General features: G+C 39.2%; 1 protein-coding gene across 2 annotated transcripts in view; it reads right to left on the minus strand.

Annotated features, from left to right (window-relative positions):
* ATXN10 (ataxin 10) overlaps positions 1-27,891 on the minus strand; it is a 189,815-nt gene that overhangs the window by 88,009 nt on the left and 73,915 nt on the right. The window contains exons 7-10 of one of the 2 annotated variants that reach the window (XM_046646358.1): positions 25,650-25,815; positions 18,882-18,990; positions 17,251-17,420; positions 146-298 (exon numbers count right to left, since the gene is read on the minus strand). In XM_046646358.1, coding sequence (XP_046502314.1) covers positions 245-298; positions 17,251-17,420; positions 18,882-18,990; positions 25,650-25,815 — 499 coding nt within the window. In that variant the 3' untranslated portion in view covers positions 146-244. Of the gene's footprint in view, positions 1-145; positions 299-17,250; positions 17,421-18,881; positions 18,991-25,649; positions 25,816-27,891 lie in introns of those variants that run through there. The other variant, XM_046646357.1, reaches the window with a different exon arrangement.

A 27,891-nucleotide genomic window follows, 5' to 3' on the forward strand; every position in this document is an offset into this window, starting at 1 on the left:
CCCGTGTGTGCCTGGGCCTGGAGAGCCTGCGGTACTACACATGGACATGGACGGCCCGTGTGTGCCTGGGCCTGACACGCAGTCAGTCGGGTAACTCTCCCAGCAGCCCCGCCGGGGAGACCGGGGACCCACTTTGCAGATGAGGGAGGTGAGCAGCGTGGACAACTCTGAGGCAAAGGTCAGGCAGGAGCACCGGAAGTTTAGGATGACGGGGTTGCAGAGGCAGCACCCCCCGAGCCACTGCTCAGGGTCTTCCTGAGGCCACTCTCCTAGTGACCAACAGCTGCGTCAGTCTCCGCTGCAGAAACATGGAAGCATCAACCTTAGTTTGAATTTATTCATCTCATCGTAAAAGACGAACTTTCTGTTTTTTCTCTTTTACAAATTTAAATAAAATTAATAAACAGTGTACACAGAAGTCCAACAAATCCCAATTTAATAAATGTAGCTTAAATGAGTAAGACTGAAAGTGTATCAGCATTTGATTTTCTAATAAGGTCAAGCTGAACTGTTTATAGAAACTACTAAAAGAGAGTAACACTTAAAAGAGAATAAAATATCAACTAATTTACATGAAAATGTTAATCACAGTTTTGACTTAAAATTTCAAAACAATTTGACTTAATAAGGTCAATATACTAAAAATTCCTTGAATCCTATGTGTACATGGAAAAAAAGGTTTTCTATCTTATGCGTATTTACCAATGCTATACTAATGCTTTCTTCTAAAACTGCTAGAAATGATTTTTCAAGATTAAAAACTATCTGAAAGAGAATACAGATAGGAACGATTTCTCTCTCCCCTGAAAATGGTGAATGAGACATCCACTCGCCCCTTTTGGATCACATTCCCCAGGGGCCCCCACTGGGGAGCAGCAAAACTCTAAATCTGACTAAATTAAGGGCGGGGCACCAGCCTCGGGCCAGGGCTCCCAACTCGGAGCCTCAGGCATTCCTGGGCCTCTACTAGCGCTCCTGTGGGGGCTTCCTGGCACTTCGAGAAACCGAGGCAGGCCCTCAGTCAGGGGGCGGAGGGTGTACCACTGCTCATCCGCATTTTAAAAATCAGCTGGTACTGCCCCTCTCTGCACTGAAGCACTGTGATATTTTTGGTTTGTTTTGTTTTTGGTTGGGGGAGGGAAGAGGATGTAGTTGAAAGTTGCCAGGGTTGAAATTCCATCAGGCAAGGGAGACGCCCTCCCCATCTCTGCGCCTGAGGCCTGCCAGTTGGATTTCTCCTGTCAACACCCCCCCACCCACCTCCCTGCTCAGACTTCCCCAGCTCTCCTCCTCCGCACCCCCAGCCCCCGGGCTGTCCGTTCTTGAGGTGCAGGTGCAGACCAAAGTGATTCCTTGCCACAAAGAGGAGGAGGGCGTGATCTGCTTCAGAAAACATTTGAAACTGTATTTCTCATCTCAGTTATGTTCCTCACATTGGTTCCCTCTTGTTTCATTTCATGCATTGACTGTTTGGGATTAAAAAGATGAGAATGCAACTCCAATGCCCCTCTTGCCCCCAATTCTGCCATGGAAATGACTTTAAGTTTCCTGTTGGAATTTTCCAGTGGGTAAATTCAACATTGTCACTAAATCATAGCAAGTAAATAGCAATGAATCATTCCCAGAAATCAGTCTCACGCTAAACCAATTATTCAAATGTCGGCGAGTAACATGAGCTAAGTGCAGCTTGGGGAAGGATTTGTAACATAAGATGTACAATAATACAAACAACACAAACAGTTCCACCTGAAAAGGACAATTGCAACGCCCCCTCCCCCCCCACCTCCACCCCCACAGTAAACTTCTGTTAGGCCACCTCAGCTCGCTGGCAAAGGGAGTGAGGTTCCAGGCAATTCTCAGCAGAGGGGCCTCAAACGCTGCCCAAGGGCCTCCTCACAAAATTTCAGTTAAACAAAAAACTGGAAATATCCTTTAAGAAGTTCATCTATGGGGCCAGCCCTGTGGCTGAGTGGTTAAGTTTGCAGGCTCCACTTCCCGCGGCCCAGGGTTTCGCTGGTTCAGATCCTGGGCGCGGACATGGTACCACTCATCAGGCCATGCTGAGGTGGCGTCCCACGTGCCACAACTAGAAGGAGCCACAACTAAAAATACACAACTATGTGCTCGGGGGATTTGGGGAGAAAAAAGCAGGAAAAGAAAAAAAGAAGAAGAAAATTGGCAACAGTTGTTAGCTCAGGTGCCAATCTTTAAAAAAAAAGTTCATCATAGCTATTTAGCTATTTCCTTTCAATGCCAATAGTTTATTTTTCTTGAAATGATTAAAGAACATAGTATTCTCTCTGCTTCTGGATGTATATGTGCATAGATATGTGTGTGCGTATACATAGAATATATTAGTAGACCAAATTTTCTTTAATAAAGGTATCTTTTTGGAAATAGTCTTTCAAAGTTGTGCTCAGAATATTAATTACTTAAAAATAGTCTAGATAAGCAAAGAGAATCCTATTTTAAACTTAAATTTACAAAAATCATCTTCACTCTTACACCTGAAAGACTGATACTGGGTATTCTGCATGCATTTACTTGCAAAATAGGAATCGAATCAGTGATCGTAAACAGAAAACTGGAAGAATCATGTCTTTGGCTAACGATGTTCACCCAGTGGATAGCTATCGCAGAGAGCTGGCTAACAGTGAGTCTGGTCCAAACACGGGAAAAGGAGCAGTCAGCTGAGAGGCCACGTAGCCTGGTCAAGAGTGTGGGTTTGGAGTCAGGCCGCCTGGGTTCTTATGTGGCTCCACCACTGACTGGCTGTGTGTGACCTTGGACAAGTTATTTAACCCTGATGGGCCTGAGTTTATAAATATATAAGATGGGGATAATAATATCACCTACTCTAGGAAACATTGTGAGGATAAATGCATTGGCATATGGAAAGGGCTTAGATGTCTGTCACACAACAAGCACTATACAATGTTTGCCTCTATCATGGTGACTGTTGTTATCATTCACCTTAGGAGAAATTTACTTTTTCAGGGTCTTGAATAAGGTTCAAATTTTTATCTTTCCAATCTAAGTAAGTGGCCAAGGTAACCAATGCCTTTTCTCCAAAAGAAAATGTAGGAATTTTCAAATGTAGACAAATTATTACTATTAGTAGCATAAAGAGTATAAGCAAGAAACTGCCTCCAATGACTGACCACAGAATTCAGGCCTGGTGAGGACGGGTCTTTGTCTCTTCTAACCATCTCAGTGAGTTTGCTCTCATGAAAAAGACAGAAATACACCACACAAATATGTAAAAGACTGATAAGGGCTTAAAATGTTTCCCCTCCAAGGTGCAGTTGCATTTTAACATAAATCTGAACTCAAGATTATTAATGGAATTTTTAGCATGATGAAAAACATAGGGGAGATGGAAGGATCGTGGAGAATCAGGCCATCCCCCCCCCCCTTTGCTCACTCGAAGGGCAGCTCTGTACAGATGTCTTAAGCACTGCACAGGCAGTGAAGGCAACCTTGGCGGCTATCTGTTTTGAGGGCTAACATGGCCAGCAAGGCAGGGGACAATATGTGGTTTTCATTTCTACGGCTCTGGTACCCAGCATTCCTGAGCTCCAGGATGTTGCCTTGCAAGAGAGAGCCAGCCAGCCCTTGTGTAGAGGGAGGGCGGTAACCATCTGGCAGCTCACAGGCGGAAAAGGAACTGGCATGGACCCCAGCCTTCTCCCTCTCCTGGCTCCTATTCATGAGTGCTGCTTGCTCAAGAGCCTGTCTCAGAGAGGCTGAGGCCATGCTCTGAGAGCCACAGGGAGGGCACCACGACCACTGAGAATGATTACCGTTCGGTGAGCCAGGACTTTCCTAGACGTTGAACTTAGGCAGAATGACACAGTGGAACATGGGCTTTGGAGTTGGATGGGATAAAATAAAACGTATCTATAAAACACCCCCCTCAAGTACACACAGGAGACACTCATAAAAGGCAGTTATTAACGTTATCATCATCATAATTTATCCTCACAACAAATGTATGGGGCCAGTAATATTATCTCATTTTACAGATGAAGAAATTAAGACTCAGCGAAGTTGGGGCCGGCCCTGCGGCCGAGTGGTTGAGTTTGCGCGCTCTGCTTTGGTGGCCCAGGATTTCGCCAGGTCAAGTCCTGGGCACAGACATGGTACTGCTCATCGGGCCATGCTGGGGCGGCGTCCCACAAGCCACAACTGGAGGGATCCCCAGCTAAAAATACACAACTATGTCCCAGGGGGTTTGGGAGAAAAAGTGAAAAATAAAATCTTAAAAAAAAAAAAGAAGAGTGACAAGTAACGTATATAAGGTTGCCTTGTTAGTAAGTAAACAAACTGGAATTTAAACTCTCTTTCCCCCGAAATCAGAATTTTTCCATACACTACGCTGACGCAAGAGTGTGACGGTGTGAGAAGCAGGCGGTCAGGGAGAGGCTCACACAGTAAACTCCAGGGCCCAGCCCTCGGGCTGTCTTCCAGCAATTCTGCTTGGCTGCCAGGACTCACTTTTGAGCCTAAGCCTGGTAGGGCTCAGGAGACCTGGGTGTCATCCTGTCACTATGCAGCCTTTGCATTACTTGAGATGCCAAAAATGAAAAGCCAAGGTGGTAGTGTGGCAGTGTTTGGGATCAACCAGGACAGAGTCCCTAGAGGCTGGGGTTTTAGGACCACTGTGGTGGATGCAAGAAGGCAGGTAGCCTTCAGCCCCCAAAAGGCACAAGGAATGAAAAACCAGTCTCGAATGAGGCCCCACCACAGGCTGCCACTTCATGAAAAGCTGCGTCCACCCGTTTAGTAAGGCTTGTATGTAGTTTGCCCAGAGATCCGAAGGGGGGCAATGGCGGGACCACTGCTACAAGTAGGTACCGGGTCCAAATTTGCCCTGTCAGTGTGGTACTAGATTCCTGGGTCAAGAAATTACATTAATCTAAAAACTGGTAAAAGGTGAGATTCGTGGATTCTCTAGGACCACAGGCGATGGAAGCAAAAGCAAACGGAGTCCACATCCCTGGGGACCATGGGACTCCTACAGAAAAAATATTATCCCCACGGAAGATGAGGTTGCATTAGAACAGTAACAACAACAAATCACTGGGAGAAAGAATCACAGAGAGAGAAGAAGGAGGGGAGAGAATGGGGGGAACATCAAATGAGAAAAATTACACCCCAAGGACTAGAAATAATAAAAACAATCTGAAAGAGAAAATAAGTATGACAAGACAAAATACATATAGAGAACACAATGAAAGAGTAAGTGGATCTGAAAAAGAGCCAAAGATCATGTCCAGAAAGGGAAGACATTTTAATGAATCTACTGAGACTGAAACTGCCCCAAGACTCCCCGCTCCTCAGCGGAGTTCAGAGCCCACCAGCATGGCAGACAAAGCTCCACAGGGCCCTGCTGGCCAGCCCTCCTCTCCAGCCTGGCCTGCACCCTGTCACCCCACTTCCCACCCCTCAGGTCCTACGCAAGGCCAGCACACGGCACGGGGTCCCAAACACCTGCTCACAGATACTATTCTGCCTGCAAGCTGGACACTCTCTTGAGCTGCCTAACTCTTTCTCATCCATCCTTTAAGGCCTAGATCCTAGGAGCTCTTCCTGAAGCTCCAAGGTGAGCCATATTATACCAGGCATTTAGAACATTGCTACTGCTCTGAATATTTGTCACACACACACCACTTACTCTACTCTATTGAAGAGGTTCATTTTTACACCTGTCCCCCCCTTTACACTGTGAATTCGCTGAGTAGCAGTGGGCCAAATCCATTTCTGCATTCCCAGTGCCTAGAGTCTGGGTGGTACACAGCATATGGCACATACATATTTGCTGAACTGAACTAAAAGCTCTTACCACTAAGCCAAATAGTATGTTCGTTCCTATTTGGAGTCAAAATTATTCCTGATTTTACTCTTGACTGCAACACAGCAGCATATCTGAATTCAAATGAAAATCCACAGCTTGAGACTAAATATCACTCTTGGTCCATTAGAATGTGATGGTATGAAGCTAAATTCTATCAGAACAAGAAAAGCAATAGGCGGGGGGGGGGGGGGGGGGGGTGGCGATAGTGACTTCAAGCGCTGATGAAAAAAGTCTTTTATAAGAACACAACTTTGATTCTCTTAATTTTCAGTTGCTGACAGGGAAAAAAACCCACTAAATATGCTAAAGATCAAACTGTTTTAGATGTATGACAGATAGTCCCATTTTATTTTTTTAGAAAAGGAGAGAACTCTCCAACATTTGAAATAAGAGCACTTTTCTCATTTAACCAAAGAAATGAAGCCTGGGGAGATATAAAGAAGTTTCACAATGTCAAAAGCACTCAGATTTTCATCGGGTTGAGATATATAATAGAAATCCCGAACATTCACGCACTCAGCAAAAGCTACTGTACCCAAATGAGAACACTTGACAATAAATTCCTATTCCTTTGAAGGGGAAAAAAATAATGTTTAACACATTAGAAGAATAACCTCTATATTTTCTCCTCCTTCTCTCTCTCTCTCGCTTTCACACACACACACACCACAGACCACCCCATCTCAGCTATTAATTTTTTGTTAGCAAAATTATCCACAACCTATGCTAATGTTTTACTTTTTAAAATCTTCCCATTAAAAACATAACTGAAACTGTAATTGTTACAGCCCCCAGATCTCAGCCAAGGAAGGGTTAAGCTGGTACACTACCATGTAAAGCAAAGAACGACTTCAGTCACTAATGAACTAAGCATATTTTCTTCTCGTCATAGAGAAAAACAGGAATTCTAGATAGATGTCCTTTTCCTTTTTCAAGAGTATCTTATTATTATTAAAGTAATTTGCATTCACTGTAAAGACCACAAAAAGTAGATGGGAAAAAAGAAACCAATCCTTACTTTTACCAGCCAGAGATAACTGCTATTAACACTGTAGTATATTTCTGTTGGGTCATTGTATCATGCACATACGTATTTGTGCACCTTAAATATACATTTAACATAGACATAAAATACATAAAAGTAGGGGTTTTACAAGATACAGTGTTGTATCCTGCTTTGAATTCCCATGGACCATGACATCATGAGGACTGTATGAATACAGTAAGCGCTCCCTGAAAACATGACCTTTACTGGATGCATATTACCATAATTTATTTCCACATTTCCAACTGATGGAAAAGTAGATTGTTTCTAACATTATCAATAATGCTGAAATAAGCCTAAGTGTAAATATAGCTGACTGTGACTGAGTGCTTATCATATGTCTTACATGGATTATCTAATTCACTCCTCACAACCACCCTTTGCCATAAATACTAATTTGACTCCATTTCTGGCTGAGTAAACTGAGTCACAGAGAGACTGAATAATTTGTTCAAGCTCCCCAGCTATTACTTAGCAGAACCCAGGTTTAAACCTATTAAGCTGGTCCAAGACCAAGTTCCTCAATTATTTATAGTCAAATTGATGATAATCTTCATTGTTTCGAATCCATAAAATTCCTTGGTTGTTCTGAAAATTCAATCAAATACTACTTGAGATCTCCATGGTTCCATCTTTAATGTTTCACTCTTTAATCAATCCCAAATTTGGTTGGTGTTTATTACAAGTGAAGTTAGCTTTTTCCAAATAGTTAACCACTGACCCCCGGTTCACTTTTAAAACAAGGCTTCCTTTTCTCTCTGGGTTTTGCTATCGTTGCCACATGATGACTTGTTACAACTCCTCAGGGGTCTGTTTCTAAAGTGCACGCTCTCTTCCACCAGCCTATACACTGCTGTACACTGTTGATTATTTTAGCTTTATATTTTAATATTGTTAAGACAATTCTCCAATTATTTTCACCTTTTGTCAAAATCCTGGGGTTTTTTCCCTCAGTGGGATTTTAATTACCCTAGCAATAAACAAATAATGAATTTTAAAATAACTAATTTCTTTACAATGTTCTGTATTTCCATCTGGGAACAAGGTACATCTCTCAGCATATGTGGCTGGTTTTCCCCTCACCTATGTCTCACATATTTCTTGTTATGGATACTGTGAAAAAGTTGTTTTTACTGTTAAATACAAACCCATTTAAAATCCCTATTGTCTAGAAACTGATCATATGGCAAAGTAAAGAAAATGAGTAGCAGTTAAGAAAACTGGATTCCAGGCTTTTACAAACTGCTGAGTCACCACAACAAATTACTTCCCCAACGTCTTCCTTTTGATATCTAGGATATGGGTAAATTATGCTTCTCAGAAATATACATGTCCCTGAAATGTAGTTCTCTACACTAATCTCAAGGAAGTCAACACCACTAGAACACTTCAGACCACAAAGAAAACAGTGCAGCAAGAACTAAGGAATGCGGTCACTGTCAAGAACCACGTCTAAAGTCAGTCTCATACGTGCTGTTTTACCAAAGGCGCCCACCTGTAAGGATTTACACACAGCTGGTCAAAGATTTCAAAGGACAGGCCTCAAATGCCTCTTCCCCGTGAGCGCGGAAGCAGGAGAGCACAGTGGGGAGTCTGGGTCTGGTCAGGGCTCAGCCTGCTATTGCTCCAAGCAAGTTACTCAACTACTCTTAAGCTTTGACTAACCAGTGTCACCCATTGTCCATGAATTCCTCACACTACACACCAGGTATGAGGTGGCATAACGCAGTATTAGACGGCACGTATTACAGCAGACACGTTGTGTCCCACCTCCAAGGAGCTTCCAGCCTCGTGAGGAGGAGAGCAAGGCTAGGAATCAGGTGAGGAAGCGCAGCAGCGCCTGCACAGGGCCTGCAGCCTAGGCCTCAGGCAACAGCAACAGTAACAGACGATAGGAAATTGTTCTATTTGATTTATATATTTAGTATGATTCTTCCTTTTGAATAATGTTACCCCTTTTCTGCAAAAGAACAAGCTGATCACTCTACGACAAGACACAGAAGGGGGTTTCTGGGTCTTTAAAAAGAAAATATTTACAGCTGCAGTCCTCTAGATAGGAATTTTAATTTCATTTACTGTAACAGGAACTGTAAGTTCAGGAAACTAATGGTGACAGCTTGATTTATGAATTTTGACATATTTCTTGAACTGAGATTACATTACAAAGAAGTGGAATTCTAAGCAAGCCAGATCTTGCCTATACATTCAATCTTCAAATCAATAAGCTAGGATTCTGTGCAACTTTTTTCTGACAGAGGAAAACACAAGTTTAACTTAGACAGGCCATATACCTGTAATTTAAAAGTTCCTTAACATGCTCTCAGAACTGAGCTAGAACAGATTTTGATATTCGTAGAAAACACTTCAGCTCTTTACTAGATAATAACAAAAGAGAAATTCAACTGAGAGAGCATTTGTGGTCAAACTGACAAAAAAAAAAAAGATTCTCATCCTTAAGAAAGTTCTCATTTTGGCTTCACTCTACTTCCTCCAAAAAGCCCCACCTATTAGAAAAGTAATGAACACAGAACGTGGACGATGAGGACTACTTTGAACTTTGATAACACCTACGAAATACTGTCTGCAGATTTCTACGTGAACACATACAATGGGAGACACAGAAACGAACCAGATCTACTCATTTATAGCAAGACTGGTGGGGGAAGGCGGGGGAGAGGGACAGAGGTGCTAAGAGACACCAGACAATCTATTAGATCTTTTATAAACGTGATGACATTTAATCCCTCCAACCCCATAAGGCAGGTATGACGGTCTGCATTTTCCACAGGAAAAGGCTGAGATTCAGAGAGGTTAAATTTACACAGCTAAAAGACGGTAAAACTAAGAGGCCAATCTGAGCTTACCTAACTCTCAAATCCTGTCTGGATTCTCTGTACTATTCCAAGCTCTCTAACTGCTCTAAGGTTCCTCCGAGAACATCATATGGATCCAAAGGTGACAAACTAAGCCTAGACAGAGGAGCCAGTGACAGGAGAACCCACTGCCAGGACATTTTCAATAGCCTGCCTGGAACTGCCCAATTAGTCAGGCATAGAGTTACGGTATTGAAGCTTCCTGTAACAATGGAAAAATATGTATCTGGGAGAGAGGGCAGATTGAGCCCTCTTAATTATCATTCAGAAAGACCTAGGGAGACGGGTTTCATGAAAGACTAATCATCAAGGGAGAAGAAAGGAAAAAGCGGTGGTGGCGGTGGATGACCAGGAAGGAACTGGGCTTGCTAGTAAAACTGAGTGATACTCAAATCAAATTTGGCGTGTTATGGTTTTGCCAGTGGTCAGTTTATGTATGTGTATCATGCTAAAGCCTTAACTAAAACCAACAGCATACATATGCTGAAATATACAATTAACAACCAATAATATATTTACATGCAGAAACTGAGGGTACAGGTAGAGAATAAGGCAGAAGAATAAAGAGTAGATAGACAGGGTGCAGTGACGTGTGGGGTGGAAAGTCTTTCTGCACTGACCTGAGAAAGTTTCATAGAGCAGGCACCTTGTGACCTTGAGTTCTAAAGGCCAAGTCAAGGTCACTCGGGTAAGAATGCAGGTTAGGAAGTCCACACAGTGCTAGCATAGGCCAAGAATGCAGACGCTGGCCTTGTGTAAGGATGCAGCCCCAAGGGCCACACTACCCCGGCCCATTTTACAGCAGCACAAAGGACAACACTGGCACACACCTGTCAAGCGGTCATGTCTCTGCAGAACAATCCCTCAATTGATTACTCGGTAACTGACAAGTCAGCCAGGACTGATGTGCAAAAAAAAGTATTAACCCTCACTACCAGCAACAACCTAAATAAAATAACTGCAAAATAGCAGTAAGTTTTTTAAGTTTCATAGGCAAATAAGCTGCGTGAGGACACTTTAAATAGAAAGAAATAATAAACAACAGATTCAATAGTTTGCTCATTCATGACTCCTCCTGTCTGAATGTGAAAAGCTCAAAGGTACCACTCCTCCTCCAAAAAAAAAAAGCAGCTAAGAAATGACCACGTTACGAATGCTTAACAGTTGTAAATTTGGTCTAAAACTTTAAGATTAAATTTTAAAAAGTGCACTCAGATCTAGAAAGACTAAACTTCAGATTAAAAAAATATTTTTTCATTACTTGCAAATATTACACTATATAAATGTTCTTACAGTCTAAAATACAGATATAGACAGTTCAAATAAAAATAAGGCAAATTATGCTAAGTTAGAATATATTCAAATATATCCTAAACATAAAAGATGTTCAAAAATAATTACAGAACCCAGAATTAAGAGGAACATTAATTTTCATTTGAAAAAGTTATTTTATTTTTCCTACATGTCTTTGTTTGCAAATACAGTCAGGAAATTTTATAAAATATAATTAATATAATTATATTAATTATATAAATAAATTAATATAATAAAATATATTTTATTTTATTAAATAATTTATTTATATAATTTATTTATAAAATAAATTATATAAATAAAATATAATTAATATAATTAATATAAAATATAGATTCCTTGAAGAGGAGGGTTATGTCTTACTTGCTTTACATTTTCAGAACCTAACACTGTGCTCAGTATGTAGTATACACTCAACAAATATTTTAAAAATTCTCATTCAAGAAAAATATACTGAATACCTACTATGCGGCAGGTACAATGCAGATATTGGGGATAACACAATGGGCAAAACATTTTAATGAAAAATGTATCACAAAGATTTTTTTTAAGTATATAAATGAAGCCCCCTTCATAATAATTCTGAATTGGAGTGGCCAAACAGTTTATTGTCTTTACGTGTTGACTTTTTCCATACAGTACATTTTTAAATGAAGTTATGCCTATAGTGACAGCTTTATATGTGCATATGCTTGAACACATGGGATCAACCATATGTGTGAACGCGAGGAATGTTTTCTATCAGGGAAGAGGAGGAAGAGAAGAAACTGAACAGCATTTCCACCAAATCTTTGGCAGAATGGATTCAATAGTCAGAACACTGAATGGCCCATCTTAGTCAACAAAATTTTTTCAGGAGGAAAATGAACGCAGATAAATTAGATCACTTGCCTATCCATTTTGAAAAATATATTTAGCTCTATGAAAAAAAGTTTGGTTTTCTTCTAATAAAGCATTCACTTAAAGAATTTATGACAACAGTGAAGAAAAGAAGAATGGGGAAGAAAAAAAGTAAACATACATTCCTTATTCTAACAAAGAAGAAGCCAAAGAATGCTTTCTTCAGGTTTATAGCATTAATACCCATGTGCTTCTTAGAATAGAAACCAAAACAATCTCCATTTCAGGTCCACAAAGGTTTAAAAGTAAACTAATCACCACAGATGTAGCAAGGAAATACTATGTAAGCTGAGCACAAAAACAAGGTAAGAGCACCTCCCCATCATGACTTGGGAAAGGGAAGTCTAGCAATTCCTTTACAATTCAGGAGACACTACAATCCATCATGTGTTTAGACTTAGAGTTCAAGACTTCATGGGAAGACTAGGTAAATAAATTTCTGAGCAGATTATCAATCAGGGGCCAGGCACCTTGAATCTCTTACATACAGCCCAATGACACAAATGGAAAGGGTGATTATCATCCTTCCTATTACTATTGTGCAGTCCAGCTCCTGTCCTTGCTTGGAGAGGACTGCTCCTGGCACAGCCAGCCCAGAGGACCGCATCGCTCATCTGCTCCTCTGCAACAGGCCTAACCTCAAGGGTTTTTGTTAGAGGTACTAGAGCCCATGCGATCTCCCCTACTAAGGCGACTTTGACTTCTCCAGAGCATGCAGACACAGTAGTTTTCATTCAATAAATGCTGGCTGAATTAAATCACACTTGGTCTCTCTGAGCCTTGGTTTCCTCATTTACAAAATGACGATATCTTTTCAGCCTTTTCCACAGAGCTGTCATAGGCTCCAATGAACTAATACAGATGAAAACAACTTTGCAACAGGGAAAGGGCCACAAAACTCTAAGGGGTGCTATCCAGCAGGGGTCACCACACTCACTGTAAAGAATGAAGTCACACAGATAATGACACTCAGTTGGGTGTAAATGGGCTTAAATTGCTCTGATCAAACCTCAGAGCAATCATGTAGTACACAAATATTCTAGGAAAAAGTGTGTCAATAATTTCGGGATTTGGGTTCAAAGAGCCAAGGATGGCCCCTAGGTGATCCTAGAGTGGAAGCTTCACAGGAGGAGACGTCTGTCTGTCGTATCTATCAAAGCATCCCCAAGGCTGGGAACATTCACATTTGATGAATGGATGAATCAGAGACAGAAATGTGAGCACCACCAGAGTGCCAGACTTTAACCAAGACGGAGCCTGGCTAGCCAAGGAGATCCTGAATCACCAGCCTCCAGCAGCTGCAGTCTGAAGACCTTCAGGAAGTCTATTTTTTATTTTTATTTATTTATTTTTTTGGTAAGGAAGATGAGATCTGAACTAACATCTGTTGCAAATCTTGCTCTTTTTTTTTGCTTGAGGAAGATTAGCATTAGCTCTGAGCTAACATCTGTGCCAATCTTCCTCTATTTTGTATATGTGTCGCCACCACAGCATGGCTTGATGAGTGGTGTAGGTCTGCACCAGGGATCTAACCCATGAACTCAGGCTGCCGAAGTGGAGTGCACCGGAATTAACGACTATGCCACGTGGCCGGCCCCCACGGTCTATTTTAAACCTCTTCCTACAAACCACTGGAAAGCTCCCAAATGAGAGGCACCATGGTACAGGGGAGAAGGCACAGGCCCAGGAGTTCACAGTCAGACAAATCTAAATTCCACTCTGGACTCTGCAACTCACTAACTGGATGGCCTCTCCCTAAATGTGGTTAGCAGAACCTGTTTTGCAGGGCTGATGCAAAGATTAAAGTTGACAGAACTTGTAAGTCACTAGGTACAATGCTGGGACATAGGAGACACTAAAGAAATCATCAGTCCCTTGTTCCCTCTTGGTGAAGGATGAACTCTATTAGGCTATGTGATACAAAATCCCCTAACTCAGATCTTAATTTTAGAGCAGACAGAACCCATATTCCCACTAGGTCCTAATCTGGGTAGAAGTGAGACAATTCACCTAGACAATACAATGAGAATTAAGCCTGGTGATAAAGACCTGCCAAATCATCAGCCATTTCTCCAAAATTATAACTAAAGTCATCTGAGTGCTAGTGAACTCTATTGCTTGAAGCAACAACAAGGCCAATGTCTATAACACGCACCTGGATCAGGATTTGGCTACAAGAATAAGGACGTTTCCAGTACATCCAGGACGAGATTGTGAGGTTGTGTGAGATTCTTTGGAAAGAGAAAAAACTCCAGAGGTAACATTTTCAGGTTAGGGTCTTTTGTTGGCATAGGTAAGAAAATAGGAAAAACAGAGGAATTCTTATACTCAAAGAATGAACTCCTTCATACCTACGAGAGTGTTTGCTCAGAAATCGGCACTGCTGTTAGCAACTGCACATGGGAAGGACACACCACCGACATCCTGTGAGCCCCAGTGACCTCTCCACACAGCACTTGGGCACACTCGATATTTACTTAGGACGCAATCTGATCCTGACTTCAGCGAGCTATTTCATAAGCCTTTTAGGGGTTACCACATTTTGTTCCTATAAGAGGCCAATCCAAATTAGCAACAAAAGAATAGTTAAACACAAGAAAAACCACCTTTTGTGCCCCTCAAGAAAGGCAGTCTTAGTCATTAAAAAAGTAAAGTGTTTTCTTCTCTATCAATTTTCTCTTAGAAAAATCAGCCCAGTAACTTTCCAAGGATGGGATTAGTAATCTTCCACTCACACCTGCCTGAAGATGAGGAGTCGTCGAAATGGTATATATGAATAATAAAAGAGCAAGTTATCTGGCATTTGTTCTGTGCCACGTCCCACAGGATTTATTCCAGTTATCAACCTCTCTCCAAGTACACTGACTCTTTACACTGTCATCTCTATTAAGTTAAGCTCATTCAGTACAATTTTTGCATTTTACTTTGGATATTGTATCTTTCAGTACTAGCATTTCCACTTGGTTCCTTTTTTTAGAGTTTCTATTTCTCTGCTGAGATATGCTATCTTTTCATTCATCAGAAGCATATTTTCCTTTACATTCTTGAGTATAATTATAACTACTTTAAAATCCTTGTCTGCCAAACTCAACATGTGTGTCACTGCACAGTTAGTCTCTGTTGATTATCTTTTTTCTCTTGAGAATGGGTCATATTTTCCTGTGTTTCAAGTAAGTTTGGCTTGTATCCTGGACAGTGTAAATGCTATGATGTGGAAACTCTGCATTCTGTTATATTCCTCTAAAGAATGTTGATATTTTTGTTTTAGCAGGCAATTATACTGCTTGAACTTAAACTGTAAATTCTAGGGTGGCAGCTCAAATCTCAGTACAATTATTTTAACCATCACTTAGCTGTTCAAAGCCTGCCCCCTGCATGCGTGATGTGGGCATCAGTAGGGATTTAGGTAAGTGGCACACAGAATTTGGGGCTTGCTTTCTCCTTTCCAGGATTCCCTCTCTCACTTTCCAATAGCTGTGGCTGCTCCAAACTGTTCTTTGATTCTTTAAGCTAAAAGGACTGCAGATTTTCAATCAATGTTAACTGTCCTGCATGGCACACAGTGTGCAATTCCCTTCTTCCAAGTGTTGATTCGACTCCAAAATCTGCCTGTTTGTGTCAAATTTGAGTGTCTTCACATAGCTGTCTTTTGTTCAGAGTTTATAATTATTATTTGTAGGAAGATCAGTCCAAAAATAGCTTACAGAGCCATTAATACAAGCAGAACCTATACAACCTATTTTTTTTCCCAATTTTTTACTCTTTCTTACAATGTTATGGGTCATGAATTCAGAAAGGGCTTTGCAGGGCAGGCTGTCCCTGATTCATGTGGCATTAGCCGAGCAACTAGGGAACTGAGCTTAGAACTAAGGAACTGAGAAACTATCTAAAGAACTTCCAAAATGGCTTCTGGCTCACATCTGGTGCCTTGGTTTCTTAAACTAGTCTCTCTCTCCTCACCACATCACATCCTCCAAGGCTTCTTCACGTGAACATGGCAATTCATGGCATGGTGATCTCACCTGCACTTCTACATGGCAACTGGCTTCTAAGAGGCTAGAAATAGAATCTGCCAGACCAGTCAAGGGCTCTGTCAAAAATGGTACAGGATCACTCCCACCATATTTTATAATTCAAAGCAGTCACAGGGCTTTAGTCATCCAGATTCAAGAGGACGGAGAGATAAATGCCAATCCATAATGGGGGTGGGGTTGGCAAAGTCATACTGCAGGAATACATGCAGAATGACAGATATTTTGTAGTCGTCCTGGAAAACTATATTCTGCCACACATATATTCAATATTTGATGAAGCAAAACAAATGCCATCCAAAGTAAAACTCTAAGAAGATAGGGGCAGGCTAGTTTAATGTGAATTATGTAGTCCAATTCTCCTGCCATCCTTTTTATCGCCCTTCCACATTATCAATATAATTACCTCTAAGCTAATTCAGCACAAAAGAGGTTTCTAATGGCAGTCTATTGAGTTTCCAAAGATTTAATACTTAAATATTCATTTCAAAATTTCAATGGGGCCAGCCTGGTGGTGCAGTGGTTAGGTTCAAACGTTCCGCTTCTTGGTGGCCCCGGGTTCACCAGTTTGGATCCCGGGTACGAACATGGCACCGCAGGGCACGCCATGCTGTGGTAGGTGTCCCACATATAAAATAGAGGAAGATGGGCATGGATGTTACCTCAGGGCCAGCCTTCCTCAGATAAAAGAGGAGGATTGGCAGTAGTTAGCTCAGGGCTAATCTTCCCCCCCCAAAAAAAAAAATTTCAAGATACCTAGAAGAAAACACTTAGGATGCTATCATCCATAAATGTAGGGCACAGATGTAAGGTTTGTTTGTTTTTTCTTAAGATAATGGTCAATAATAATTACCGTTATTAAGTGTCTACTATTTGTTTGAAAATTTCTAGGCTCTTGAAACATCTGTTTTTATTGACTGACTGTTCTTTACATGATATAAGAGCATGTTTAAAGCACAGGTTAGGACAAGTATTGATAATTTATAAGAGAGACTGCCTCAAACACACTAATGACGAATACAAAGCAAAATTAGAAAAATACAAACCTTAATACAAACAAATATTACATATTACGTTTATCTGTGGGAATATATACATATACATATATCTCAAGCTACTTTCTAAGCACCTCAAGCTTTGATTGCAAAAAAGTAAATGTATTCTAAATTCTAAATATTGTATCCTAAATGAAGCTATATATGTATGATACATACTAAGAAATAATCTTACCTTGTCCTGGTTATCTTTATTCTTGTAACACAGATTTCCAATCAGACGAATGAGATGAGACTTAAACCCCTCGGCCACATTTGAGACATCACCTTCTGCTTTTATGCAACCACAGGTACTAAAGATGTTTGTGGTATCACGGCCAGCTACATGAATCAGTCGTAAAAGATCTATAACAACAAGAATAAACTTCGTATTCCATACAAAAATTTTCAGTATTTTGTACTAGTTTTCCACCAACAAATCTAATTCATTTTAATGGATTAAAATAAAATAAAGGTAGAATACTGAAAGTTTTCTTTAAATAATAATTAGAAGGCTCTTATGCTTTTTCTTTAAAATTTTTCATGATTCTGGTTTTGGGGAGATAAGCCATATTGATTATCCCAACATGGACTTTCTATTTACCCACAAAGAAAAGTTAGCTAAAAATTTTCCACCATCTTTCTTAGAAAAAGGTTTCCAATTCCAACTTCTCTATGAAGGAACTCATGTGATGACTATAGTCAGCTAAGTCTAAAATAAACACCTATCCGTCATGAGCCATACGACAGAAACCAAAAAGCATGTTGACTTTTTCTCATTGTCTTGATGATCAGAAGGCAGCATGTGTTCTCCATAGATCTGTTTTTGCTACATTCAGAAGAAACAACTTAATGTTGTTATACTCTATGAAATGCCTCCAGGCAGCCTATGAAAACAGACAATCTTCCAGAAGTCGTATTTAAATGTTTCCCATTGTCCCATTTAACCCTCTCAACAAACCTATCAAGGGCAGATATCACTTTCCCAATTTTGTCTCGAATAAACCAGGCTCAGAGAAGTTAGTAATTTGGCAGTTGGGATGACAACCCATGTCTGCCTTGGCTCCAAATGCAGGCTTTTTTGCACAATGATTCAGTTTCCCAGGATTGCGATGTTTTATTTTAATTATCACTAAAAGCACTGCATTCAAAATAAAACACTGATATGAGATTCTAAACATCTTGCACAGCTCGTTCATCTACCCATCTAGATACAAATCCATCTTTCTTAGCATATGGGTCTCCAGAATAAATATAATCTTTTTTAAAGAAAAAATAGCCAACAGTGAGCAGCAACACCATGAGCATGGCTAGCCACAAGCAAAGGGTTCGACTCGAATTATTTTGCAAACAGCTTTTTAGCAAAGATGGTAATGTTTCAAACAATGGCTTCTTGTTTAAAACAGTTTTCTTGTAAGACTCGAAACCATAATTACTATGCGTAAGGCATTATTCTTGATGCCCCATAAACGTAATTAGGAAAAATTTACTAACAAATTTGGTAATACTATAGTAACATAAAAATCAGCATTATCATCATCATAAGCCCCCCATCACCAACACAACCACTATTGATGAAACATCCACTATGGACACTCTGTGTAACAGGCATTAGCATTCTCATCTACTCATCAGGCATCCTGAGTTAAACAGCAGAGAAGTGGGAAAAGCTTGAGCTGTTCCCAAAATACCATGATTCCTGACAAGAAAAAATATTCAAAAAAATATCTTAATACACCGAAAATTAAAGATGTGTGTTAGACTTATATTACAGTACAAGTCAAAGATTTCTTAATTAAAAATAATAACATGTTATATTTCACTCACCAATCACCCTTTCCAGCAAGCCAGGAAAAACCTGTAGATAGCCAAGCAGATCTGTATTAGCAGTCATTTCACACAGGACATCGAGAAGCCTAATTGTAGCCAGTGCCTCCTGAAAAGAAAAGACAACATAAATACTAAAGAGTCAGTTCTTCTAACACATCTAAAGAGAGAACGAAACTATCAAGAACAAAAACAGAAGTATTAAATATGCACATGCACAATCATTTTCACTAACAGCAGACATCTGCCATCAAGAATGCAAGATTACGTGTCATTATGTGTCTTCTTGGAGTGAAGAGCCAGAAAAGTTCTTACTCAAGCAAAAATACCTTCCAACAGTGGAATAAATGTTCAAAATTACTAGCTACGTACATAACATTTATGCAAATACTTTCTTTTGAAAGCCTTCCCAGCAAGCAAGTTCTACTTTAAAGATACAAATATCCCATGAACTACATTAATTTCTTGTCCACAGGAATCCTGTAAAATGCTGTGGTTGAAAGAACTCTGGCTGCAAGAACTTGCATTATTTCCAGATAAATACAAACTTACATGCAGTATCTTGGTAGGCTGGAAAAGATAATATTAATTTGAAAATGTTAGTTCACATAACTACTAAATAATTTACCATCAAACAGACTACATGATCAAGAAACTACACAGCATTAAGTAATCTAAATAAAATTTTAAAATTCAATTTTTGTACAGATTTTGAACCTCATTTTTAAAGTACAGATTATTTGACACAATGTGGCAGATGCTATAAATTTAGGCCGTAAGGATAACATTCTTCAAAAGAAAGATAAATTACTTTCTTTGGTTAATTCTAGATGTGCATTTATTGTTATCTAATTAAAAGACTTAAAGGTAATATTTTAACATAGCATTCTAAAATCTCGAATAAACAGCAAGAAACAACATACATTTAATGCCTTGTATCTTTAATTTTATTTAATAGTTTTCACTTGCTAGTTAAAAAGTTAGGGGCAAATATCTACATTAGGAGTCTGAAATTAGTACCATGACTAAAAGACTCTTGAGCAAATCCATTAACTTTGCAAGGCTTCAGCGTCCTCCTTTTGTTAAATGGGTAGTTGCCCAGACTGTCATCTCTGGATACCATTTCTCCTTCAAGAAATGGCTGGTTGGTTCTAGGTCTGAGGCAGGGCACATACAAGATGATCCTGGACATCTTGTCATACGAGATAGGAAGGAAGCTATCAGAGACTACCAGGGTCACGTCAGAAGGAATCAAGCAACCTGAAGAGGCTCCCACTGGCCAGCAACGGAACACGAGAGCTTTAGGAAGAACTACAGCTAAAAGGGGCTGAAAGCAAAGCAAGTGGTTTTAAAGTCGCAACTTCATAACGATGATTAAATCAAAACAAAACAACTCACTCATCATCTTCGGATGATATCACAAAACTGAGTCATTACTTTAAAGATTGGTAATGGCGGGGGAGGGAGATCAAGCATTCATTCTGCTTTTCTTAATCACAATGTACCTTGTATAACCTAATAGTTGATTAGGACAAGTTTCTCTCTATAAAATATTCCAGCTAATAAATGAAAAATGAATGATAGAGTCAAAATACCAACATTTTGCAATCCCTAAAGAATTAATGGATTTAGGTAATAACCATTAACAAGTGGTAACATCAAAAAAACCAGACAACCAGACATTAAGTGTCTCTTGATAAAAGTACATATATAAGAATTTAATATATGATATACATAGCATTAAAGTTAATGAAAAGGATGAGATTATTCAGTAAATGATATTAATACAATAATTAACAGCTAACATTTAGGGAACATTAAGCTATGTACCAGTCAGTATACTAAATGCTTGTATTAAAATACAACTCAGGGGCCTGCCCAGTAGTGTAGCAGTTAAGTTTGCGTGCTCCACTTTGGCGGCCCAGGGTTGGTGGGTTCAGATACTGGGCACAAACCTACACACTGCTCATCAAGCCATGCTGTGGCGGTGTCCCACATACAAAACAGAGACAGACCGGCACAGACGTTGGCTCAGGGACAATCTTCCTCAAGCAAAAGAAAGAGGAAGATTGACAGCAGATGTTAGGTCAGGGACAATCTTCCTCACCAAAAAGAAATAAACAAATAAATTCATTTTACAGGTAAAGAAATGGGGGCACAGAATGGGTAAGCAAATTTTCCAAGATCATATACTAACAGAAGAAATCAAGATTCGAACACAAGCAGTCTTCCTCCAAAGATTATATAATCTCGGATAGTCAAAAGACATAAATAATTCATTTGGATCTAACCTTCACTCCTTACTCAAAAATAAATTCTAGGTTAATCAAAAATGTGGACAAAGGACAGAAAGAAGTAGAAGATACAGGTGCATATTTCTACAATCTAAGTGGAGGTTTTATTAAATATGTTAAAAAAATTAAGAAGCCATAAGGATAAAATTGATAAGCTTAACTAGCTTAAAAACAGACAAAAAATTTCTAAAAGGCTAAGAATACTATGAATAAATTCAACAAAAAATTAACTATGGCAAAAAAACTTTCCCATATATATGACAAAAAGATTAATTTTCTGAAGATGCTCATTAATAGAGTATTTTAAAAGGTAATCTAATATGGAAAACAAATTAACATACTGGCCACTAAAAAAAGTTAAAGACAAACAGTAATTAAATCAGATTAGTGGAGGGTTGCAGACCCATACTCTCTTGGTGTGTCACTTAGAAGTATCTCCAAAAGTCTTAAATAAACATACTCTGACTCAGCAATTTATCTTGGAGGAATTTATACTACCAGACTTGATTGTCCAAAATTGCAAAGATATCTGTACAAGGATATTCACTGTAGCATTATTTGTGAATGTTTTTAAGAAACCAAAGCTGGAAGCAACTGCTATGTATATCTATAGAGAATAAACGAAAAAAATTCTGAAGCATCTACATAGTGAAACACTGTTCAGCTATTAAAAAGAATGAGATGACTATACATACATGTGTTAAAGTGGAAAGATGTACAAGATACATCGGAGTAAGTGAGAAAAGGAAGTTGAAGAATAGAGTATATAGTATTTTTTTCAAAAAAGGAAACAAAAATGTATAGGTGTAAATATACAAAAAAACCTTTGGAAGGAAAAGAAAAAAGTATATGCTGATATATCGATAGAAAATAGATGGAGGCTGGGCAAAAAGAGGACTTCCTAACTTTTTGTTTCATTTACTTTGGCTTAAAGTATTATTTTTACAACAAAGCAAATATTATTTGCACAATACAAAAATTTAATCCCTTATCAGTATGTGGAATAAAAGAATACTCTTTAACTTATTGCACAAATATTTATTAAATACCTACTATATACTAGATACAACTTAAGTTAGAGAGGCAAGGAGGAAAACAGAATAAAAAACCCACAACCTGTGGACAATTCTCATAATATGTGGATACAAGAAAATACAAAGCAAACAAACTTCCTTAACTTTCAGAAGAAAGGCAAGGCTCACCCCAAGTGACAAGACTGAGGCTCAAAGCTGAACGAAATCTCAAATCTTAACACAGCAGCACACTAGAACCGACAAAAATCTATCAAAAGCTGGAAGAAGTACTCAAAAACAACCCAAAAGACAGAAACATGTACGCCCACACAAGAACCTGAGACTATTAAGGAGCACATGAATTAAATCTCAGGATTTTAAAGTTAATCAATTATAGAAATTAAAAAATAGATGCTACAAAAACAACTATTTTCATTCTGATTTTTTGGTCACAGCCTTATGAGAACTGTGTTGGATATCTTGTCCTAAAAATATCACAAATGAGTAAATGCAGTGGTTTGCTGATAAACTGGCTGTGGGGAGCAGGGAGGAGGAGACAGGAGTGAAAAGCCCTGGTGTGCAGCATTTGCTGATTTCCATGGTATAAATACTTCCACCAGAGCTGATTTCAAGCTACCAAGAGTTTAAGAAGCAGCTCACAGATTTCTGAATAGGTCACAACTGACTGTCAGAAGCTGGGACAGGCCGGTCCAGTCCATCGCCGGGCACATGGATAGTTAAATATTGAGCGAAGAGGTTTTCTCAAAAACTACTGCAGGTTTTTTTTCCTAACTTCAAGGGTAACACATACATATTAATATGCACAAGTCATGAGTTTCTAGATCAGTGACTTTTCACAAAGTGAACTATTTGGGCTTTTCAAAAGAAACCATCTAATTTTCCATCTATTGATATATAATAATTTCTCCCACCTTAGAAAAAAAACTTTTTGAAGGAAAAATAGAAATTTTCCTAAATATAAAAAGTTACATCAGATAACTTCTTAATACAATATTGAAATCATCTATACTATAAATATACGTGCCTTGAAAAAGTTTAAAGTTGTGATTTAACAAGTATTAAGTTTTACTTCCTTTTCTCTGTCTCCTAGACAATTCATTTTTAAAACTTTTTTGAAGCACAGCTCACTGCTCCTCCTGCTGGAAACAGAGGCAAACCTATCTCCAGAAAGGAGAGGAGCCTGCGAGGGAAGAGCTTCCCCTCCTCTATCACAGCAATAAAAACTAAAATTCTGGCCTGATCAGTGAGACCTAACGCAGTCTTTATGACACAGCACAGAAAATCAGTAACAGAGTAACCTTGAAAAAAAAGCAAATTCACAAAGAAGGAAATACACTTTCATGGTAGAACAGTCATAACGACCTAAGTTCACAGGATCACACACAGCTCTCTAGCAAACGCTACAGATCAGTGTCCACATTCCCCACCTTCTCATCTGGAGACGGCGGGCGGTCCTGTCAAAGGGCAACTCCTCTCGCCTATTCCCACCTATCTGCCAAAGAGAGTCCCTCTACTTATCATTCCTATCAGCATAGAGACGACTTCTCTATTATGTTTTCGAACATGTTTAAATCAACTTTACTGAGGTATAATTTACATGCAATAAAATGCACCCATCTTAAGTGGACGATACAGAGGAGTGTCGATGTACACAGCCATGTGTAACATTTCTATTTCCCAAAATGTTCCTTCATGTCCCTCTGCAATCAATTCTACCCCTCCACCCCCAGCCCCAGGTGACAACGGATCTACTTTGTTATTATTGATAAGTTTTGCCTGCTATACAATTTCACAGAGATGGAATCATACAGTATGTTCTGTCTGGCTACTTTCGCTCAGTACGTTTAAGATTCATCTTTGTCATTGTATCAGATGTGCATTCCTTTTTACTGCTGAGTAGTATTCCAGAGAAAGAAGAATTCTAACTTTAAGACAGAAGAAGGAATAGACAAAAATAAAGAGAATTTCTTAAGAGAAGGAGGGCAATAGAATGAATGTAAGCTAGCTTTCAACCCCTTAGTAAAGAAAAGACCTAAGTGATTTAGAGTAGGCTGGAGGAATAAAAAAAATACTTAAGGTGCTAACCAGGATGGTGTATGATTGGGAATCTCCTGTAAGGACAGAAGAAAAAAACTCTCTGGAAGGCAATTTAGAAATATGTACCAAAACCTTCAAATTGGATATACTCTTATACTCAGCAATTTCACTTCTAAATTCTGGGTTAGTAACTATGGAAATGTACAAAGATGTAACTACAAAGACATATACTACAGCACCAATTATAATAAACAGAAATAAAAACAACCTAAATGTCCAACTACCGAGAGTGTGACAAATAAATTATGGTAAATTGTTTACTTAGAATGCTACAATGGCATATTTTTATTTTACTTTATTTTTTTTGGTGAGGAAGATTGGCCCTGAGCTAACATCTGTGCCAATCTTGTTCCGTTTTTTTAATGTGGGACATTGCCACAGCATGGCTTGACAAGCGGTGGTAGGTCCATGCCTGGGATCTGAACCTGTGAACCCCAGGCCACCAAAGCAGAGTGCACAGACTTAACTACTACGCCACCAGGCTGGCCTCTACAACGGCATTTTTAAAAGACATTCACAATGTATTGTTTGTTTATTCCTTCAGCAAATATTCACTAAGTGCCTACTACGTACATAGTACTAAGAACATAACTGCCAAAACTTCTGCCCTCACAGAGCTTACATTCAGGAGAAGAAAAAACAGGAACTTATAAATGGATAGCATAAAATGATGTCATGTTTAATATACATATTTGTGCAAGTGTGTATGTATACATGCATATATTTGATATTATCTGCCTAGAAAAATATACTAACTAGAATTTTTCTTTAAATCATTAACTCTGGATGGTAAGAATAAGGGCATTGTTTTCCCTTATCTTTATTTTTAACTGTTCTAAAATAAGGACACAGTCTTTGTCCATTCGGGCTGCTATAACAAAATATAGACTGAGTGGCTTATAAACAACAAACATTTATTTCTCACACTTCTGGAGGCTGGAAGTCTAAGATCAGGGCACCAGCATGGCGGGTTCTAGTGAAAGGCCTTTGCCAGGTTGCAGACGCCTGACTTCTCATTGATTGTGTCCTCATATGGTGGAAGGTGAGAGGAATCTTTCTGGCGCCTCTTTTATAAGTGTGCTAATCCTATTCATGAGAGCTCTGCCCTCATGACCTAATCACTTCCCAAAGGACCCAACTCCTAACACTATCACCTTGGGCATCAGGTTTTCAACATATAAATTTTGGAAAGGGGGTGCCACAAACATTCAGTCCGTAACAGATATGTTACTTATGTAATATTTTTTAAAGCATTTAAAAGAGAATTCCCATAGAGGACCTAGGTGAGTTAGAAAATCTCCTTGTTCTCTCTCTCACCGGAGACATGGAATCTGTCTTCTTACCTCATCATCAGCTTGCTGCTCAGAGGTCAATCTTAACACAACCTTGCACTGATCCACAAAAGTGCTTGCAATCAATTCAGCATGGCTCAGAAACACAGGGACGTCATCCTTGGTCAATGGCTCATCCCCCACTATTTTGGCTATTATAAGATCTAACAATGTAACCCTGTAAAACACAAAAGATTTTTACATGAATATCTAATATTGAAATTGTACAATGCTAAAAATATTTAGAGACCATTTTAAGAAAATATTTTTACTTTTATTCCTTACTTTTCTAATGTCTAGCTAGGGAAAACATATTTCTTGTGAATAAAATTAATCTTCATCAATCACCTTTCTTTTGAAAATTCTGATTTCTTAGATGTGACTTGGCTACAGAAACAAGCACCTTTTACACCCATTACTTCGAGCATGGAAATAATTCAACGTTTCAGAAACGCAGTCAGATTACGTTTTACAACACATCCACAACAATAACAACAGCAAAGTTAAGTGGGCTCACATTTATTCACTACTTACAACTGAGCTAAGCATTTTACACACATTATCTCATTGAATCTACGCCAAAACTCCATCAGGCAGGCACTGCCATTAGCCTCACATTAAAGATGGGTAAACAGGGCTTAGTGAGGTTAATTTCCTTGCCCAGTGTCACACATACTGAGCTGCCACGTCAGGATTCAAGTACAGGATTCAATCTCTGACTCCCGGGCCAGGTGCTTTCCACTCATTTTACTGTCTTCCTTATGAAGGCTGGCTTTTGCACTTTGTTATTTTACTTTACAAAAACACAAATCTGAAGACCAAACCTATGCCATTTTCTACATAAATATTTAAATTATCACATAAATACCTCTATTCCATAACATCTTTCCTTCTCCCAAAAAAAACGAATCATACATAAGGCAATCTATCCAGCACAGAGCAAGTAGGACATTTCTCAAATTACATTTTCACTTGGGATTATATGTGTAATTCTCATTTATTTCTATACCAGAAAGGTATGAATATCTAAACTGCTTACACCAAATGGGGGAAAATACACTTACATTAGGCATGAGCATTTGTTACCAAAAGAAAAACAGGAATCGTTTACTGCTTCAGGTAAAAAGTAAAACTATACTTAACTCTTCCTGTATTTTGGCCAAATGATCGGAAAGTTCATCAGTCTGGAAAAATCACCCACAGATCTTAGCAATTTTCAAAACTCCTAAAACCTCAGATTTCTTCTAACAATTATTAATCCAAAATAAAACAAACAAATAATCCCCTCAATTGAGCATATTTAAAAACCACAGAGTTCAATATTAGGATTTTTTGTGTTCCCTTATTCACATACAATCTTTAAAGATGAGTAGGGTACTCTCGGGCCATAAAGCCAGGCTTTCCACTTTCCCCATGCAGGATGACTTTCTGGGAATGCTAGGGAGGATGTCACCTATTAAGTGTGATTCAAAAGGAACCCAAATGTCTGTTCTAAAAATATTCCTTCTAAATTAGCATAATCTGGCAGTTATTACTGGCATAAGCCATGATCCCTGGCTTTACGGAATTCAGTACCTAGTGGACTATTACTCAAAACAGGATGAAGAGGAACGAGGTGGGTCCTAACTGGAGAAAGGACCAAACACTGGGGACAGGTCTTGAACGATGGGCAGATCCTGAAGGAGTCATGTGAGGGTGAGGACAGAAAACAGTCCAGAGGGTAGCGGCAATCAAGGCTGTCCAGCAGCAGCAGGGAAGCCCTGAGGTCCGAGGAAATTAACTGAGGGAAACCTGGGAGCTGGAGCTAAAGGTAACGTAAAAGCAGATTTTGCCTTCTTTACAAATTCTCCCAGAGGCAGTCCTCCCCTCAGACTTCTCCCTGGCTCACTGGATGCACCTCTATACTCTTATGTGATTATAAGACGGGAGAGCTAATGAGATGGATAGTGAGTGACTTTGAAGGAAAAAAGCGAAAAAATCAGAAATGAATCTTTAAAGTATAAAAATACAAACCAAGCTTAAATATTATCTGAGAATAAATTACACTTCATTAAATGATCCTTATATTACCTACCAATAAAAACTTTTAATGGCTCCCATGGCTAAGGAGTAGGTCCCAAAACTCTTTAGTTTGGTATAAGGGGCCCTCCCAGCCGGAGTCCTCACCTGACTCTCCAACTCCCTCTACTTCTAGCCACCATCAAACACTACCCTTTCCATAAAATAAAGGAATCACACATAGGACACATAATTC

The sequence above is a fragment of the Equus quagga genome, chromosome 19, assembly GCF_021613505.1.
Source record: "Equus quagga isolate Etosha38 chromosome 19, UCLA_HA_Equagga_1.0, whole genome shotgun sequence".
Lineage (NCBI taxonomy): Eukaryota > Metazoa > Chordata > Mammalia > Perissodactyla > Equidae > Equus > Equus quagga.